This window comes from Erythranthe guttata, chromosome 12, assembly GCF_056151865.1.
Source record: "Erythranthe guttata isolate IM_541 chromosome 12, IM_541, whole genome shotgun sequence".
Lineage (NCBI taxonomy): Eukaryota > Viridiplantae > Streptophyta > Magnoliopsida > Lamiales > Phrymaceae > Erythranthe > Erythranthe guttata.
Window position 1 is genome coordinate 9,479,681 of NC_142544.1, and position 20,224 is coordinate 9,499,904.

The following is a 20,224-nucleotide window of genomic DNA, read 5'->3' on the forward strand; positions in this document are numbered from 1 at the left end:
CAATTCTGTACTGAATTTCATCGGCATCAATTAAGAGATAGTTCTTCATATTTTCCTTTTCCTTCGTCAAAGTTCTGTTGTTGTTCAAGTTCGCCGTGGGTCGAATATTCGTGCAAATATTTGACACCCGATCGTTGTACCTTGGGAGACTACCGGGAAGAGACTGTGCACCGTTGACAGCCCGAAAATATTGTCTTAAGGGAATTGCTTTGGCAAGCCTCGATCGTTCTTTGTGTTTTTCACAATTCCTCTTTTCGACAAACAAGTAAGTATTTTTCATTTACGCAGATTGTTTATAATTATACCAACATTGGGTGGCGAAGAGGAGGAAGAGCCCAAACGCCTTGTCCCGTTTTGGGGGCTGGTAAGAGAGGCGGGGATGAGCGTCGGTTGTGGAGAGAAAGGAGAGGGAAGAGAATGAGGGAGACGGCTAGATGAGAGACGTCGATAGGTTAAAAGAAATTTTCAGTTCAGTAGATTCAATTATAATATTTTAAATAAAATTATAAATTTATGTTATTTTTTAAAATAAAGTTGACAAATATATATATATTTTTTGAGTAAATTCAAATCCATTACAAGGGGAAGTAGGGGAGGGGGGACTCGATCCATAGACGTTACCCTATTGATAAAGGTCAGGTACCAACTCTTCTAATAAAGGTTGGTAAAAAAAAAAATTATATATATTTAGTTGTGTGTGAAATTTGACATTGTTAGTAATAGGGGTGTGAACGAGCCGAGCTCGTCTCTTTTGGCTGGCTCGAGCTCGAGCTCGAGTCTATTTTGTCGAGCTCGAGCTCGTCGAGTTCTTCTTTTTTTGGCTCAAGCTCGAGCTCGTGTTAATTTTGTCGAGCTCGAGCCCAATCTTTTTATTTTTTTTTAAATATTTTTTAATTATTTTTTAATTATTATTTTAATATTAAAAATTATTTAAAAAAAATACAAAATAAAACCTAAACTGTGATTATATATTTTTTTTAATATTTGTATTTATTTCTATAATATTTTATATTATTATACATTATTTAAATAAAAATAACATATAAAAAATATAAAAAATAAAAAAAATAAAAAAATAATAATAAATTCGGCTAGCGAGCCGGCTCGCGAGCTGATGAACAACTAAAATCTGGCTCGAGCTCGGCTCGTCAGAAAGCTCAAGCTCGAGCTCGAAAACCTCGAGTCCGAGTTCGAGCTTTTCACGAGCCGCCTCGTCGAGCTCACGAGTCGGCTCCGCTCGTTTACCACCTCTAGTTAGTAATGGGTGGTAGTATAAAAGACGGTAATAGCCCTCAACCCCCACACTCAACCCCCACACTGCAACGCCATTCATGGCAGCATTGAAGCGTATCTGATTACAACAGTTATCTCTCTCTGCAAATTTGTTAACTTTATCTCTCTTCCCCTTCATTATTAATTAATACTCCATCTTCTTTATGTATAAATAAGGGGTCGTCTCGTCTCACTCTCCGGGTTTTATTTATTTTATTTTATATTTATATATAATATTCCTCCTCTACAAGTTATATATATTAAATATTAATATACACACACACACATATATATATATATATATATATATATATATATATATACACACACACATTGGTGAGGTACATATAGAGTATACATATATGACAATATGGAGATAGAGATGGCATCTTCTCATGAGCTTGGTGGGGGCGGCGGCGGTGGAGCAGATATTGAGAATGGGGGCGGCGGGGGATGGGGGGCGGAGGGTGGTGGAGGCGCGTGTTTGGCGTGGGAGGACGGCGGTGCTGCCGAATAACGGGAATGGGCATACTAGAAGGTTGGTAAATGGGCTGACCGGTTATGCTCTTCCGGGTCGGATCATGGCTGTTATGGGTCCTTCTGGCTCTGGCAAATCCACTTTCCTTGATTCTTTGGCAGGTCTCTCTCTCTCTCTCTCTCTCTCTGTGCTTTTGTGCATGGGGGGTTGCCTGAACGTTTTTGCATGCATAAATCTTCAGGCCAAAGGTTTTATTTAATTTTTCACAAAAGAATTCTGATTTCAGAGAGTTAGCATTATTTTAAAACTTAATCAAAGAATTTTTAATTAACAAAAATTATCAAATAATTAATTAATAGCTTAAATTATGTATTCATATAATTAAATTGTTTTTTTTTCTTGATGGGATGTCATAACTAATATTGTACCTTAAAATAACGTACATCATTTCCTTCGTGTTGGACCATTATATTCTCAATGAACAAGATTATATATACTATAGTACATACAATAAATGTTGTCCGATAGGATAACACGTAAAATTACGAAACACATTAACGGGACCGACTTTACCAGGCGTATGTAACTCAAGAAGATATCTTCTTGGGTACCCTAACGGTACGAGAAACCATCAAATACTCGGCCTTCTTAAGGCTCCCAAGCAGCACATCAAAACACGAGATAAACGAAACAGTAGAAAGCACAATTACCGAAATGGGCCTCGAAGAATGTGCTGACCACCTGATCGGGAACTGGCATTTGAAAGGGGGATAAGCGGCGGTGAAAAGAAGAGGCTGAGCATTGCGCTGGAGATCATAACAAGCCTCGTCTTTTATTCCTCGACGAGCCGACTAGCGGTCTTGATAGTGCCTCGGCCTTTTTTGTGGTCCAAGCACTTAAGAACGTTGCACGGAGTGGAAGAACGATTATTTCATCTATTCATCAGCCTAGCAGTGAAGTCTTTTCCCTCTTCGACGATCTTTTGCTTCTGTCGAATGGCGAAACGATTTACTTTGGAGAAGTGGAATCTGCACTAGAGGTATATAATAATTAATAACATCAAATGTACATAATATAATATAATATAGCAAGATAATCTGAATTTAAAGAGTATTTGATGAATTTTTTTTTGCAGTTTTTTGCTGAGGCGGGATTCCCTTGTCCACGTAAGCGGAATCCTTCCGATCATTTTCTACGATGTGTGAATTCGGATTTTGATGATGTGAATAACACTTTGATGGGTTCACAGAGAATGAGAGTGAGTGATTTAACGGATGATTGTAGAACTATTTATATTCAGTTGGTTATATTTATGTTTCGGTTCCTTCTTACAGGATATAAATGATGCTTCTGATCGAAAGATAATCAATTTGACAACAGCAGAAATACGAGGCGAGGCTTCTTATGAAATATCGAAACTCAAAACTTGCAGCGAGAGTTAAAGCTAGAATCAAAGAATTCTCAACTACTGTGAGCATTTTTACATACTTTCTTGCACTGTCTACTTCGATTATTTACGATTCACATCTGTCTTACTACCCACACACACACGCAGACACGGCAAATAAGGGGTGCAAATTTTCAAAAAAACTCGATCTGATAGAGAGAGAGAAAATATTGCAGGACGTACCTGTTTTCGAGAAAACCAGAGGAAGCCAGGCGACATGGTTTAAGCAACTTTCCACACTCACAAAGCGATCGTTCACAAACATGTCCCGAGATTTCGGGTATTACTGGCTAAGAATCATAGTGTTCATTACAGTATCCATCTGTGTCGGTTCCGTTTTTCACAACGTAGGATCCAATTATCACGCAATTCTAGCAAGGGGAGCCTGCGGTGGATTTATATCTGGCTTTATGACATTCATGACAATCGGAGGCTTCCCATCATTCATCGAAGAAATGAAGGTAAAAAAAAAAACGGTCCCACTTACCATTCAAATAATATCATCTTCGGAGAAGAAGCATATAATTTTTTTTTTCTCTGTTTCTAATAAACAGGTATTTTACAAGGAAAGGCTCAACGGATATTACGGAGTCGGAGTGTTCATTCTTTCGAATTTCCTCTCTTCGTTTCCGTTCTTGATTGCAATATCGCTTAGTTCAGCATCCATCACTTATTTCATGGTGAAGTTTCACTCTGGAATATTTCATTTCGTGTATGCAGAGCTCGACCTTCATGATGGGGGTCATACTCGGAGCTGGTCTAATCGTAAGTCCTCTTTCCTTTTTTTTTTCCTTACTCTCTCTCTCTCTCTCTCTCTCTCTCTCTCTCTCTCTCTCTCTCTCTCTCTCTCTCTCTCTCTCTCTCAACTAACCGTTACATGTTAATGCAGGGTATAATGTCTCTCTCTCTCTCTCTCTCTCTCTCTCTCTCTCTCTCTCTCTCTCTCTCTCTCTCTCTCTCTCTCTCTCTCTCTCTCTCTCTCTCTCTCTCTATAAACTAACCGTTACATGTTAATGCAGGGTATAATGATGGCTACAGCAGGTTTCTTCCGGCTCCTTCCCGAACTTCCTAAGATATTTTGGACATATCCCGTTTCCTATATCAACTACATGTCATGGGCTTTACAGGTAAATAGTTTAATCAGTCGTAAATATAACATACTAAATCTTTTACTTCCCTTGTTTTTTTTTTCACTGGATTTGTTACATATAGGGAGCCTACAAAAACGACATGATTGGGATCGAGTTCGATTCGCTCTATCCCGACCAACCAAAACTGAAAGGGGAAGAAGTACTAACTCAAAACAATACAAATGTCTATTATTATAACAACTAATTAGTATGTATATTATTTTCGCGGCCATGAATAAATCCGGTAAACTCATGCAATAGCCAGACAAAATCAAATATTTTTTTTGTGTTAAATGTCATTTCAGTTTTAATAAACGATGATTTTGACCATTTCTGGAGGTCCCTTTTCTTCCCAAATTCAAGAATTATTGAACAGAACATAATTTCCATATGAGGAAAATTTTGTGCATATCTGCAGAAGCAAATTAAAACTTAATCGGGTCTTCACATGAACAGTATGTTATTCAAATAATACTTTCCCCATGTCCATACTCGTTTGGCTACATTTGCACCATATTCAAAGAAAAATATGCACAACAACTTTCATACAGTGAGAGTTTATTCACCAAATTAATGAAATTTGCAATGTCCGCTTATGGTAGAAAAATACAAACGAATCACGAAAATACAGCACTAATTGATTCAAAGCAGAATATAAGAACTGGGTCACCATAAAAAAGATAGAGTACTAATGAGTTATAAGCTTAACACTGAGAGTCTCACTGAGAGTCTGAGATACAACAGAAGAAGAAAAGATAGATCGGGGAAAACTTGAAATCTGTGCCTATAGGCAGGCTATAACACTAACATCACCAGTTTGTATTTCACCGTCCTGAGACTTCTATCAAACATAAAAGGAAAAGGAAACCACATTTCATGTTCAAGTCCATTCTTCTTACGAGAAATTCATCTCAGGTTGTTTGTAACTTGTAAGCATCTAAATCATTTCAAAATTACAATTAGGGGGTTCGTTTACTACCTTTCAGTCTTGCTCCTCCTCATTTCCTTAAGGAAGCTCTCGGCCAACGCCTCACACTCTCTCTCAATAAACAAAAGCTCCCTCACACCAATGCTCAATGCCATAGTTTCTTTCCTCTCAATCAAATCTTCAATTTCCCCAATCCTCCCCCATATTTCGTTATATTCATTCTCCAAACTCTTCCTTCCCTCCCTTAGCAACACCACCTTTCACTTTCTTCGCCAAATTCTCCTCCTCCCTCTTCGACTTAAATACTTTGTCCACGATTTCCTCCGAGCGGTTCATCAGCGTCTCTTTCTCTCCATTCAAAACCCTCAACTCAGCGTAAAGACCATTCATTATCTCTTCTTGTAATGCCCCCTTAGTCGTTTTCCCCTCAATTTTAGCAGCCTCGATTATCTTAAGCAGCTTCGAGACAACCGTCAACAACCTTCTGGTACAACTCGAGTACTCGTGCCCATTCTCCTCGGTTACAACTAATCTGCTCGCGGCCGCAGGAGGGGCGGCCGCGGCGGCAGCCAAAGCGGGTCTCCGGAACCCGAAGAACGGAAAGCAAAATCCGAACACGATGCAGAGCAATGCGTATGCAACCGGCTTGGCAATCGCGAGTGCATTGTTTTCTTCGCCGCAGCGTTTGGGGTTGTCGGATAGGATTACGGGTCGTATTTCGTTCACCTTATCGTCATTAACAGAAGACCGTACGGCGACCGCCGGAGCTCGGAGTGGATGAAGGGGTGAGAATGATTTGAAAAGGAAAATGGAATTTCCGGTGAATGGGGCGGTGGTGGTGGTGATTCTGGGGTAGGGTTTGGCGGAGTAGCGAAGTGGGAAGTTGAAGAGGAGAGGGTTTAGAAGGGGAGAAGAGAGAGTAGAATACATATCAGTATATCACCATTCACCACATTTGTGCTTTGATTTTTGGAAGAAGAGATAAAGTTCTCTCCCGGGGGTTTGGGGGTTTTGAACCTGAATTTTGGAGACGAAGCTGAAATGCAAAATTTTCAGTCCTCAATTTTGGGGTTGTTTGCACTTTGCACCCTTATATTACACCCTTTTGACACTTTGCACCCTTAAATTGCAAAATTGGCATATTGCACTGTTTAAACATAAATTGTTTGGCACTTTGCACCCCAAATCACTTCTGGCATAGAAAAATTATCTACAACTTGTTGAAAACCTGAAAGATGGGCAAATTCGCAATTCTCTAATTATCTATCATATTCCCCCAATTCTTAGTCATTGTTCCACCATTTTTATATTTCGTCATATTAATCAAAAAATCATAAATTCTTCTTAGCCGTTTCTATTTGCCATAATATGTAAATTCTGAACTAAAACTCAAGAATGGTCAGAATATATAGACAAGAGTCCGATAAAACACCTTGAAAAAATCAAGTTTTATTCCATGGTAACGCTATTTTTTTTTATTAATTTTGCAGATCCAAACTATTCAATGGAGGCACAAAAATCTTCCCATCATGAAACTAATAGGCACCACATTTCTACCACGAAATAAACTTCTCAGTAGCCTTATTTTGTCATTTGACTATTCAAAAAAAAATTGAGGGTTCGGCCTAAAATTTCCAGTTACATTATTTTTCATACTCAAAAGAAAAAAAAAAGTGATTTACTATTATTGTTTAGTGTTTATACCGATTTTACCATTGAAAGAAATGGCTAAAAAGATTATAGGATTTTTTGATTGAATGGACGAAAGATAAAAATGGTGGAACGGTGAGTAAGAATTGAGGGAAGATGATAGATAATAAGAAAATTATGAATTTGCCCATCTTCCATGTTTCCATCAAGTTGCAGGTAAGTTTTTTAAGCCAAAAGTGATTTGGGGTGCAAATTGTCAAACAATTTATGTTTAAAGGGTGCAGTCTGCCAATTTTGTAATTTAAGGGTGCAATAGTGTCAAAATGGTGTAAGATAAGGGTGCAGAGTGCCAAAAACCCATAATTTTGCTATTGGTATAAATTATAATTCTCAAACAAGTTGTATATAAGAAAAATAAATAAATAAAAAGAATTGCTATTTATGATGCACGGAAACTTCTACCCACACGGGTTTCCATGTTTCAGAAACGTTTCTGAAATCGAAACTCCACGACACAAGTCCGAAACGTTTGGGGGACATTTCCGTAAATATCTGAGAAATTCAGGTCGTTTCTGGTAATAATGAAAAGCTGAAACGTGTTTCCACGCAAAATTTATACGCTCCAAACGTAATTTGTGGAATGATAATTTGAATTGGAATTTGTATGTTATTTATAATTTGTAAATACAAATATGTAATTGACGATGGAATTTGTATGTTATTTATAATTTGTAGATACAAATATGTAATTGACAATAAATAAGATAACCGTTATAATATTTTGGATAAATTACAACAACCCCTGAGGCATGGTCAATGTACGAAAAACTTCTCTTGTTTGGATAATTACATCTACCCATTAACTATGATTTTTTGTTACACCTCCACTTTTATGGTGTCAAATTCAACATAATCATCTACATTTCGTAGAATATACTTTAGTTTGTACTCATTTTGTGTAAAAATGCAATTTATGATGCACCACAATCTGATATATACAAGCCAAAAATTTACCCTAATATTTTTTAATAATTATGAATATACCCCTATATTTTTATTATTTACGCATTTCGCCAAGTTCCCATTTCCAACTTTTTGGAAAATGGAGTTTATCCGTGTCAAAATGAGTAAACGAGGATACTAAATGCAATAAACAAATTAAAATATGGGAACAAACAATTCAATAAGACCAAAATAATTCAGATAGAACAAGGAAAGGTTCCATTGGCAGAAAGCTCATCAGTACATTCTTTTTTTTATATGTCTAGGTTTTTAATTATAGGAGCCAAACAACAGTGCAAGTAATCGAATTATTGGCCGCTCCCATCTTTGTGCAAAATATATTCGATGATAATCTGCTAGCTTTTCCCCGGAATCGAGACTTCAGCACTGCATACAGGACAAACCTACACGATTTGCCGAGTCATGTCATTAAATATTTTCCTCTTTCTCAAACATTCAATGCATGTAAACAAATCTTCGAAAGAGCAAAACATAATAATTAAATATTAATAGTTTGGCAAACCCGAAAACCCAGAACCCAAAAACCATTTCCATCCCTGGATATAAATTTATGGTTGTTCTTCATGTGATTAATGTCAAGTTTGTGATAACCAGAATTGAAAGAAGAAGCATAAGTCTAAGAAACTTTCATTTGTCGAAAAATTTACCTTGTTTATGTTTAACCAATTGCTAATACACTCGGGATGGTATAAATGTTTGCAAGAGAGAACAGTCAAGTTATCGTCATCCTCATAGTCCAACCTGCATATAACACAGCTGAGGGAGAAGGATAAAAAATTGTCAGCATTCCTTAAACGGAAGACGTAATATTGTTTCGGCACAAGTAGAGGGCCTCGTTCACTTACGAATCACCGTTTCCTTCATGAGTGCCTTTTGAGTTATAGTTTACGGACGGCAATGAAGCAATTGCATCAGCAGAAAGACCCCGACTCTCTGTTCCAATGACATCGCCCAGTGCAATCAACTCCTGTAAGAGTAAATCAACTATTATCAAATTGAAAACAAACCCCAAGAGAAGATGGAAGTACTGTGCAATCACTATTTTACCTCATATGACAGTTCATCGGGATCAACCTCCTCCCATGCATCCTAATATTAAAAAATACATGAATCTCAGCAAACGGGAGTGAGGAAATACAGACAATTAAAATGTAAGGTCATACAAGAATATACCGATAATCATTCCTTTGGCACACTCTTATTAACACCATCTCAGACATGTTTAGATTTCAATAGTTTACATACATTAATAATACATCTAAATCTTGGAGCAAACATGTTGTACAAGCCATATGACATTGATGAAGCTTAAGCGTCTCCTCACTAAAAACAACATTATGGCGGTGCTACAACGGGTTTTGCCAAGTTATATTTGTTTATGGCCTAAATTAGAGTAAATATATATTGGCAGGAATGCCAGGAATAAGCAAACAACAACTTCCAGAATCATTTAAATGTGTACGGCACTATAAAAAATTACAGGACCAAAACCAGAAAGATATGTCAAACACTACAGTGTCAGAGCGAAAATGATGTTGTTTAGTAATAAGGACATATATTAGCTTCATGACATATGCACAGACGAGATAAAAACCAAATCACGTCAGACATACCTGAGCATTACTACCATGCTCCTCTTCATCTTCATCATATTCACCATCATCATCATCATCATCATCATCATCATCATCATCATCATCATCATCATCATCATCATCATCATCATCATCTTCTTCTTCTTCATCATCCTCCCCAACAACCACTACAGAATCGTTAAACGGCATTTCAATATCACATAGTTCTCATACATTGTCCAAAGGACAATAAACAAAGCAAAGAACTAAATTATGGTCAATTCAGACTCACTATCATTTATTCCAGCTAGGGCTAACAATCTAGCTGCCATTTCCCGTTCTTCAGCATCCTGCAAGGCTCTAGCATATGCCTCGTCACTCGAAAAAGCAGATGGATCTACTTCGTCGTTTTGACTATCACTTTCTACTCCTGCAGCACGGGCATGCACATCAAAAGCATCTTCTGCTTCATCATCCACCTCGACATCAGAACCATCATAATCCTCTTCACTGGCGTCATCATATGCATCAACCTCATCCTCATCCTCGTAGCTCTCAGCTTCCCAACTTCCGTAATCACTGCCTTCACCCATATCCATTCTCAACATCATATAAGCTCTTTCCTGTTCCAAAAAACATATATTAAATTAAATTTATCAACAACAATAAATAAGCTGAATTTGGTAAAACTCAAAACATGAATTTTGTAATTCTTTGAGTTAACAGACAATTTACCAGACAAATTAGCCGCCTCAGAATTACCAGACAATTTCATCTTCTCAGCCAAATCCTCCAAACAATTCCTTCCACCACTCCAATAAAAACCAGCCGAAAACTTCTTATAATCGATCCGTGGGGCCCGCATCCCCTTATCAATCATCTCTTCCAAATACCCACAACTCTCATTCAATCTCCCCTGCCTTACAAGCCCTCCCACGAGAACCGTGTACGAGTTCTCGTCCGGACAGAACCCTCTCCTCTTCATCTCCTCCCAAACCGCAAGCCCCATTTCGCAATCTCTTGCGACAAAGTACGATTTCATGATCATGTTGTAAGTGTGGACCGAAGCTCCGACTCCACTCTGCACCATCTTCTTGTATATCTTCACCGCTTCGTCGGGCATTCTTCTGTTCACCATCATCTTGATCAATGCATTGTACAATCGGCCATCGGGCTGGCAATTTTTCTCCTTCATCTCGCTTAATAACCGATAAACTATATCCATCTTCTTTTGATTCGCAAAACCTGTCATTAAACATGTGTACACCGCAGCATCGGGCCCGCATCCAGAATTGACCATCTCGTCAAAATAGTCTATAGCTTCTTTTAAGTGGCCGTGTTTGCATAGATTCTTGATTAATACAGAATAACTCCTAACATTGGGAAGTGGGCCCTTACATTTCATTACCTCGAACAACTTGATTGCATCGGATCTTTTATGGCTACTCAAAAGCCCTTCGAGCATTATATTGTGGGCTACGATATCGGGTTTAAACCCTTTATCGATCATTTCATTCCACATTCTAGCGGCTTCCATTAAATTCTTGACCGTGCACCAACCGTTGATCAAGATTGTGTATGTTTTTAGATTCGGGGCACATTTGTGCTCCAATTTCTCGAACAACGTTTGAGCTTCTTTTGCAAGCTTGGCCCTACCCAATGCATCGAGCAAAGAATTAACGGTCTCTATTCCGACTTTGAAATTATATTTCTTCATCGAATCGACAATGGCAACTGCCTTTTTCCTCTCCTTAGCAGCGGCGAAGACTTTGATGCAGATGGTGAAGGTCTCCATCGTGAGCAAACCCTTCTCTCCCATTTCTTCGAGGAGAGAAACCAATGTCTCGAATTGTCTGGTCTTTCCAAGAATGTTCATCATTGCATTGTAAGTGGTCGAATCGTGAGAGAATCCAGGCCTATCTGCAGCCCAATGGAAGAACCGAAATGCGGGTTTTCGAGCATGATTGAATCTCTGCAGCACACACAACACCAGTTTATGATTCAGATTGATCCCACATTCGTCTAAAACGGCCTCCATGTTCCTATCTAGAGCAAACATTTCGTCGATCACCTTGCATACTCTTTCCACCTCCTTCGAATCGGCCTCCAATTCGGCAGAAGCTGATTCATTTTCGATGTAGCTCTCGAATTCGGAATCGGTATGCATCGAATTGACATCGCTACAGAAGTGCCTACTTTTATTCGATCGATACAACGAAGATACTAACGGCAAGCTTTTTTGAATAGGAGAGAGTGAAGAGGGGTATGGCAGTACAGACGGAATTTGACAACGAGTACGATTGATGCTGCTACGAGTAAAAGAATTAAGCAGAAAATACACGGGCAGAGAGCTACCGTCAACTTGCTCTCCTTGAACTCCTCGCCCTCGTAACGGCGTGTCTTTTCCGTGGACGGGAGAGTGTAACCCGGCGGCGATGAGTGACGGTCGGCCGCCATCTCCGGCGAGGAAGTTGTGGATCTGTGTGGATGCGGAGAGCGGCGATTTTCTTGAATTTCTTAAATGAAAAGCCATTGGGTACCCATTAAAATAGGAAGAGAGAGGAAAGTAGTGGTTGAAGTACTGATCGGAGAGGATTTATGAGGTTGAAGATTTGGTTGCTGGCCGCAGGCCCGCAGTTCTGCAACTCACGGGTGGGTAGTAGGTGAAGAAGATGAAGAAAAATGGGCCATTTATTGGGCTTTTGTTTTGCTGATTTTATTTTATGTAATTGTTAATTGGGCTGTTTCTTACAAAGGGGTAAAACAACAGTTTTGGTCCCTCAAGTTTGTACAGATTTCACATTTGGCTCCCAATGTTTATAAAATTCACATTCGGTCCCTTATTTTTCAACAATTTGACACTTTTGATCATGTACTTAATTTTACCGTTGGTCCGTATGTTAAGAGAGTGATGGACGACACATGCTTGATTCAGCTAGTGCTAATGGAAAATTGACGGAGATAACAAAAAATGTGAAATTATTGAAACACGAGGGATTAAATCTATTTTTTTGTGAAAATAAGGGACTAAATGAGGAATCAAGATAAACTTGAGGCGCAAAAAATATAATTTATATTTGTCACTAATTGTTTATTTATAGATACTAGTACTTCACCCGTGCGTTGCACGAGGAATTTATCATAAAAATAAATATTTAATTTTAAAAAGCTCTCGGAATAGTAAGATCAATGTGCAATACAAAGTTAAAAAAAAATATTTTATGTAGATAACAAATTAAGCCAAAATAAGTGAAAAAAAATAAATACCGAAGGTTTAATTTTCGTATACAAAAGGCGAGTACATCGTTACCATTACCGTTACATTACTATTACCATTATCATTACCATTACCAATACCAATCAATACCAACACAAATACCGATACTCATACCAATACCAATCATTTCCATTACAACTACCGTAACCATTATCATTATCATTACCATTACCATTGATAATACTAATACTAATATAGCAATACTAATACTAATCTGATAATAATACTATTACTATTAGTAATCCTAATGCTAATCTTAATCATAACGTTACCACTAATCCCTAACCATAATCCTAATCCTAATACTACACCCAATCATTATTCTAATCAAAATTATAATCATAATCCCAATACTAATATTAATGTTAATCTTAATTCTAATAATAATATCTAATTCTAATTGTAATCTTAATCCTAATAATACGAATCATAATTCTAATCCTTATAGAAATGCAAATATGCTATTGCTAACACTAATTTTAATACTATTCTTAATATGCTACTGCTAATGGTAATGTTAATCCTAATTCTAATAATAATTCTAATTATAATGCTAGTAATATTAATAATCATAATGCTAATATATCGCAATACTAATATTCATACTAATATGCTAATAATAATGTTAATGCTCATCATAATACTAAACTAATACTTATATGCTAATGCTAATGTTAATCATAATATACTAATGCTAATGATAATCGTAATTCTAATTCTACTGCTATTGCTAGTACTAATGTTAGTCCTAAACTAATGCTACTAATCCTAGTCCTAATGCTAGTGCTAATATTAATCATAATCATAATCTTACGCATTATCATAATGTTAATTCAAATATTAATTCTAATGCTAATTCTAATTATAATTCTAATGTCAGTGCTAATTCTAATTCTAATAATAATAATAATAATAATAATAATAATCATAATCATAATAATAATCATAATCGTAATCCAATCCAAATCCTAGTAGAAATAATCATAATACTAATACTAATACAAATACTAATACTAATGTTAATACTCAGGGCCGTTCCTGAGAATTCAGGGGTCCTAGGCGAGATATAAAAAACAACTTAAAATTGGGGCCCCTATTTGACAATCAATTTTATTAAAGGGTGTTCAAAATTAAATATACTAAAAACATAAAAATAATATTTTCTAATAATATGAAATAAAAGATTACGGGGGTTCGAGGGTTGTGCCCCGAAACATTTTTTGAAATGTATGAACATAAAATAACTTCAAATATGGAAAAAAAATCAAAATTAACATGATGATTTGCTGGTTCACTTCGTCCTCCCGTGACGTATAATCTTTATAGCAAATAAACTTTATAAATATTTATAAAACTTAAATAGCTGCGTAATGAATAATGATTCTTACTTTAGGTACAAAAATAAATAATTAAGATATTATAAATTTAATATTTAGGGGCCCCAAGGTTAAGAAAATTGAAAAAAATATCTATTGATCATTTATATTAAATTTATTTTAGAGTTGATGTTCCAAAATATTATATATAATAAATTTTAAAAAATAAGTATTCATATATAAAATGTAAGTAAAATAATTTGGGGGCCCTAAAATTTCTTAGAAATTCGGGGGCCCTAGGCGACCGCCTACTTCGCCTCCCCAAAACCGGCCTTGTTAATACTAATACTAATATTAATACTAATACTAATACTAATACTAATACTAATGCTAATACTAATACTAATACTAATACTAATACTAATACTAATACTATAGTCAGAGTAAAATTAATACTAATACTAAACTAATAATAATATACTAATCCTAATATATTAATGCTAATCCTAATATATTAATGTGAATTCTAATATTATTATTAATATTAATGCTACTCCTAATTATAATACTAATGTTAATACCAATCTTAATGCTAATGCTAATACGGAACTAATATTAATCCTAAGACTAAACATAATCCTAATTATTAATACTAATTCTAATCCTTATCATAATTATAATCCTAATACTAATTCTAAAATAGTAATGCTAATACTAAGGCTAATGCTAATGTTGATGATAATATTGATGTTAATGCTAATGTTAATGCCAATATTAATACTAATGGTGATGCTAATGATAATCTTAATACTCATCATGTGAATGCTAAATTGTATGTGTATAAATAAAAAAGGAACAAATAAGTTAAAAATGGAAATACGTAATTAATGGGATTGTCATTGAATGAATGAAACATACGGTGTAAAATTTATATTTTTATAAACAAACTTATATGTTAAATATTGACCACATTTGATTGGTGGTTTTCTAATAAGTAAATCCAAAGTAAGTCTTAATTATACTTAATTTTTTACTCAAAAAAAAAAAATTAGACTTAAATTTGAATAATTCAATTGAAATAAATAATGTAGTTATTTGTTTTATATGTATTTATCAGTTTAGAAAATTCAAAAGATTAACCTAAGCTGAGTGGTGGTTGTATCCAAATTAAGTCTAATTAAACTATTTTAAATATTTCGATAGGAACAAATTAATAAATAAATAATTTATTTATTATTTGTTATGAATAAATGGTTAATTATAAATATGTAGATATGTAATTAATTGTCCAATTCAAAGCTGAAAGTCGGATCGAATGCAAGAATTATCCTTTTCAAGAAATTTCCATTTTTGGATGTATGAAAATCAATTGCAATTTTAATTTCAATTTTTAGTATGTAGTTTGTTTAAACGAATATTGATGAAAATCAAGTAGTAAAATATATATAAAATGAGGTTTTATATGTGTGCAGGGTGTGCGAAAGAGGTAAGAAAATTACTCAAATAAATTATTAATATCATTGTTTTTGAATTTTATAATATCTAATTTCATGAAAATATTGAAAAACAGGTAAAATACTTTTTTTAAATAAATCATTGTGAAATCCATTGATATAAACAGTAACCGAGGAAAGAAGTCACCAAGGAAATAAATCTGGTTTAAAATACGGTATATTAGTCTACTTATTGCTACTATGTAAAATATACATGAATACCATAAAATCATGAAATATTTAGAAAATAAAAAAAAAATTAAAAAAAAAATAAAGAATGGATTTCAAATTTTATATAAATATATTAAATATGATTCAAAGTCGTTAAACATTTGAACAAACTTTTGAATGGAATTATTAAAAAATAGAAATAAAAATGAATAGTGAATCGAATTTTATATTGAAAATGATGGAAAACAATAATAAAATGCTACAAAATTATTGAAATAAAACTATATGTAAATAAATAGCATTTAACATTGGGAGTTGTTTAAAATATGAAAATAAAACCAAAACTAAAATAACATAATATAAAAAAAGAATAATTCAAACTCATTAAAAAAATGTATAAAGATTTGAATGGATATATTAAAAAAAATGAAATAAAATAGAATGGTAATTTAAAATATCTTTTGAAAGCAATAGAAATAAATAAGTAAATAAAAATGATAAAGCATCATTGAAATAAAATTGTATAAAAATTATAATAATAAAAACGGAAAAAATAACAGTAACAAAATATCATCACCCAAGTTTTTTCTTCTTTCATTTCTTGCTTCTGGCGTCGGAGTGAGGTGAAGATGAAGATAAAAACGGGTGGACAATTTTGCTTTGATGTTGGATGAGAAATGTGGTTTTATACTTGTATTGAGTATGATAATTAAGTTAAATATGTATAAATAAGGAAATAACCATTTATGATATAATTAACATAAACGTTGATATTCAAATCTGTAAGAAAAAAATAAAAGATATGATTGGCCAAATCAAAGGAAATTCGAAATTTCCTTACTAAATATCAATATAAAATTTATTTTCTAATTAACATAAATGTAATAAAGAAGTCATTTTTTTGAAATAAGTTAAATAATAAATAAGACAAAATGTAATAAGGACTAATTAAGGAAAGAAGTTCACAAATAAAAGAGATGAAAAGATTTGGGATCAAAATTGAAAATGTCAAAACTTCAATTGTGTATTCTCCCTTTAGATATTATATAGATTACGCCCCTAATTTTCACTTACTTATTAATCATAAATATATAGGTGCACTGTGCACAGCTGTGAGTTTATGTAGCAGTGAACAAACCACACGAAATACGAATACTACAGTTAGTTATCAAACCATACGAAACACGTAAACGTTAATAGGCAATTAATCACGTACGAGCTAAAAAAAATTAATAAATAAAAAATAAAAATAAAAAAATGGAGTAAAGAAATACTTAGACAAGCTTGTACGAACACGAATCTTTAAGTAGAGAAGATTTGAAATATATTTTGGTCATAATAAAACCATAATATATAAATGCACCATAATCAATTAATTAAATGCACCTCCAAACCATTTTGTTTTGGGGGTTTATTAGGGATAACCCCTTGTTCATATTTTCTAATGAGGTAGATCCAATTAATTTTTCCATTTTTGATATACACCCAAATATGCCAACTTAGCACAATATATTATTTAACTTCCCTTTAATACCCCTGATTTATTTTTGAACGGCATTTATTTCCTTAATTACGTGATATGAGATTGCTGATACGTTGCCTAAAATCACGGTATGAAATTACGTGAGTATATTGGCGGTGTCGTTATTATCACAACGCGTACAATCGGTTTTGAAGAATTTCTCCATCCATTCATCGTTTCCATCGGCTTTGAAGAAGTTTTCACCGGTGTGGAGGTAGGTTCGGATCTGAGCGTTCATCGTTGTCCGTCGTTAAGCGGGTATGAACTTTTTTTTTCGTTTTTATTTTCGTTGTATTTGTGCGGGGGTTGTTGTGTTATGGTGGGTAGACATTTTAAGATTTGTGTTGATACGTTGATTATATTGGTAGTAAAGTAGATCGTTTCTTAAAAAAATTACGTCGTCACATATACATCCTTATTTTGGCTGATGATGTTTGTTTGGAAGAGGATTCACAGAGGTGGCAGAGGATGGTTCACGCAGTCGGACCAGAGTTGTTTTATATGAGAATCGTAGTTGGTTTACGCATCGAGTGATAGTTGGTTTATTTGTTTATAACAGTTTATTTTAGTGTGCTCGGTAGTACATTGAAATACATTTCCGTAGTCTTTTTTAACTGATTGTATGGATTATGCATTTTCAAGTTTATTTTTGTTGATGTTAATTTATTGTCATTCAAATGTATTTGCAGTCTATTTAATCATTTTTAGTATTCAGCATTTTTAAGTTCGTTTCATGATTTTAGGTTCATATGACGCTGAAGTTGTTATTTCTGATGATGATGGAACAGGGGGTGGGGGTGAACTAGTTGGAGCCGTTGATGCCACTAGAAGTGAGGCATTGAATGCAGGCTTTGTGCAGTTGTTCGAAGAAGAAGTCGAATGCATTCCTGATGATAGCGACGAGGACATAAACTCAATGAATTCAAATGATTCCGATGGTTGTTATTTTCCAAACCACAAGATTTGATATGTTTAATTAATGTCGTGTTTACGATGTAATGGCTCGGTAACTTCGGTGAAGTCTTAAACCATTGTAATACAGTAGTATACTATTATGAATACCGTATGATACTACCAGGCGACATGGTTTAAGCAACTTTCCACACTCACAAAGCGATCGTTCACAAACATGTCCCGAGATTTCGGGTATTACTGGCTAAGAATCATAGTGTTCATTACAGTATCCATCTGTGTCGGTTCCGTTTTTCACAACGTAGGATCCAATTATCACGCAATTCTAGCAAGGGGAGCCTGCGGTGGATTTATATCCAGCTTTATGACATTCATGACAATCGGAGGCTTCCCATCATTCATCGAAGAAATGAAGGTAAAAAAAAAAAAACGGTCCCACTTACCATTCAAATAATATCATCTTCGGAGAAGAAACATATAAGTTTTTTTTTCTCTGTTTCTAATAAACAGGTATTTTACAAGGAAAGGCTCAACGGACATTACGGAGTCGGAGTGTTCATTCTTTCGAATTTCCTCTCTTCGTTTCCGTTCTTGATTGCAATATCGCTTAGTTCAGCATCCATCACTTATTTCATGGTGAAGTTTCACCCTGGAATATTTCATTTCGTGTATGCAGCACTCGACCTTTTACTCTCTATAGCTGTAATCGAGAGCTGCATGATGGTTGTGGCTGCAGTTGTCCCCAACTTCATGATGGGGGTCATACTCGGAGCTGGTCTAATCGTAAGTCCTCTTTCCTTTTTTTTTTTTTTCCTTATTCTTCTCTCTCTCTCTCTCTCTCTCTCTCTCTCTCTATAAACTAACCGTTACATGTTAATGCAGGGTATAATGATGGCTACAGCAGGTTTCTTCCGGCTCCTTCCCGAACTTCCGATGATATTTTGGACATATCCCGTTTCCTATATCAACTACATGTCATGGGCTTTACAGGTAAATAGTTTAATCAGTCGTAAATATAACATACTAAATCTTTTACTTCCCTTGTTTTTTTTTTTCACTGGATTTGTTACATATAGGGAGCCTACAAAAACGACATGATTGGGATCGAGTTCGATTCGCTCTATCCCGACCAACCAAAACTGAAAGGGGAAGAAGTACTAACCTCAATGATAGGCATAACACTTGATCACTCGAAATGGTGGGACCTGGCAGCAGTTGCAGCCATTCTCGTAGCTTACAGATTGCTCTTCTTTTTCATTCTCAAGTTGAAGGAGAGGGCTATGCCGATATTCAAAACTTATTACGCAAAGAGAACTCTTCACAATCTTAAGCAGAGGCCTTCTTTCCGAAAGACGCTGCCTTTTTCTTCGAAGCGACATTATACTGTCCATTCGTTGTCTTCTCAAGAGGGGCTAAACTCTCCGTTAAACTGAAACTATTGAGGCTTTTACATGGGGGTTTATTTTCGATTATACTATTATCACATTGTTACCTGCTATGAAATACTTATATGGAACTGTAGTGATTTGTACCAACCTCGATTCTCGGTTTCAAAGTGACATTCTATTACATCGTACGAATACGGGTGATCTATACATTAGTAATGTCATTAGATACAATATCAAATGCTATGTTTCCATATTGCTTCCATATTGTTGTTCTATTCATCTATTGTAAAAACCAAAATGTTCAGCTCAAAGCTTTATTTCTCGAAGAACTACTTATTTTGGTTATTGATAACAATTAGTAGGAGAAATAATGGGAAAAGGATCGGATAATCTAATAAAATAAATTTCTCACAAGTGGTAATTAATTTCGGTAATGTTCTTCCACACCAAATAGATATAAATATAAATTTCAGCAATTTGAATTATGAAAAACAACGATTAGTGTATGAAAACACGATTAGGAGCAGGACTCCTGAATTAGTTACTAAATCACTATGTCGCATTAATAAACCTAATCTATGATAATAATTAATAACAAATACAATCTTAGCACCCATTACCTTGAAAACAGAATTCAAATTGA

At 34.8% G+C, this 20,224-nt stretch overlaps 3 protein-coding genes and 1 long non-coding RNA gene across 11 annotated transcripts; 2 read left to right on the forward strand and 2 right to left on the reverse strand.

Annotated features, from left to right (window-relative positions):
* The first annotated feature begins 1,642 nt into the window (after nucleotides 1-1,642).
* On the forward strand, nucleotides 1,643-19,796 carry LOC105954292 (ABC transporter G family member 12). Its single transcript, XM_088827286.1, is given in 12 exon segments — nucleotides 1,643-1,752; nucleotides 1,754-1,998; nucleotides 2,307-2,512; nucleotides 2,515-2,566; nucleotides 2,569-2,789; nucleotides 2,886-3,008; nucleotides 3,085-3,141; nucleotides 3,143-3,220; nucleotides 3,374-3,658; nucleotides 18,704-18,976; nucleotides 19,076-19,183; nucleotides 19,270-19,796. Coding segments are annotated over 12 exon segments (2,115 nt in total). The 3' UTR covers nucleotides 19,627-19,796.
* On the forward strand, nucleotides 3,976-10,410 carry LOC148766418 (uncharacterized). Its single transcript, XR_016034860.1, has 2 exons — nucleotides 3,976-4,666; nucleotides 10,177-10,410. It is a non-coding gene; the product is annotated as an uncharacterized LOC148766418 (long non-coding RNA).
* LOC105976990 (uncharacterized) lies at nucleotides 4,609-12,035 on the reverse strand. 2 transcript variants are annotated; one of them, XM_013002255.2, is made up of 3 exons: nucleotides 10,238-12,035; nucleotides 9,795-10,125; nucleotides 9,615-9,690 (listed from the first exon to the last, which is right to left on the reverse strand). In XM_013002255.2, the coding sequence occupies exons 1-2, from the start codon at nucleotides 12,033-12,035 to the stop codon at nucleotides 10,088-10,090; spliced, it is 1,836 nt and encodes a 611-aa protein (XP_012857709.2). In that variant the 3' UTR covers nucleotides 9,615-9,690; nucleotides 9,795-10,087. The 2 variants fall into 2 exon arrangements, with proteins under 2 accessions (XP_088682899.1, XP_012857709.2); XM_088826773.1 differs by lacking the exons at nucleotides 9,615-9,690; nucleotides 9,795-10,125 and adding an exon at nucleotides 4,609-4,666 and having other exon boundaries at nucleotides 10,177-12,035.
* On the reverse strand, nucleotides 8,064-10,113 carry LOC148766419 (E3 ubiquitin ligase BIG BROTHER-related-like). 7 transcript variants are annotated; one of them, XM_088826781.1, is made up of 7 exons: nucleotides 9,795-10,101; nucleotides 9,663-9,690; nucleotides 9,542-9,611; nucleotides 8,976-9,017; nucleotides 8,774-8,895; nucleotides 8,576-8,684; nucleotides 8,064-8,311 (listed from the first exon to the last, which is right to left on the reverse strand). In XM_088826781.1, the coding sequence occupies exons 1-7, from the start codon at nucleotides 10,099-10,101 to the stop codon at nucleotides 8,264-8,266; spliced, it is 726 nt and encodes a 241-aa protein (XP_088682907.1). In that variant the 3' UTR covers nucleotides 8,064-8,263. The 7 variants fall into 7 exon arrangements, with proteins under 7 accessions (XP_088682907.1, XP_088682904.1, XP_088682909.1 ...); XM_088826778.1 differs by having other exon boundaries at nucleotides 9,542-9,629; XM_088826783.1 differs by having other exon boundaries at nucleotides 9,542-9,605; nucleotides 9,660-9,690.
* Nucleotides 19,797-20,224: the final 428 nt, after the last annotated feature.

Excerpts from the sequence above, each read along its gene's own strand:
- LOC148766419 (XM_088826776.1), bottom strand. The coding sequence starts at position 10,113 with ATGATGTTGAGAATGGATATGGGTGAAGGCAGTGATTACGGAAGTTGG. Across the intron at positions 9,691-9,794 it reads CCTAGCTGGAATAAATGATA|TGGTTGTTGGGGAGGATGAT; the intron begins GTGAGTCTGAAT and ends ACGATTCTGTAG. Across the intron at positions 8,312-8,575 it reads ATTGGTTAAACATAAACAAG|GTTTGTCCTGTATGCAGTGC; the intron begins GTAAATTTTTCG and ends CAAATCGTGTAG.
- LOC105976990 (XM_088826773.1), bottom strand. The coding sequence starts at position 12,035 with ATGGCTTTTCATTTAAGAAATTCAAGAAAATCGCCGCTCTCCGCATCC. Across the intron at positions 4,667-10,176 it reads TTGAGTTTTACCAAATTCAG|CTCCAGAAATGGTCAAAATC; the intron begins CTTATTTATTGT and ends AAGAAAAGGGAC.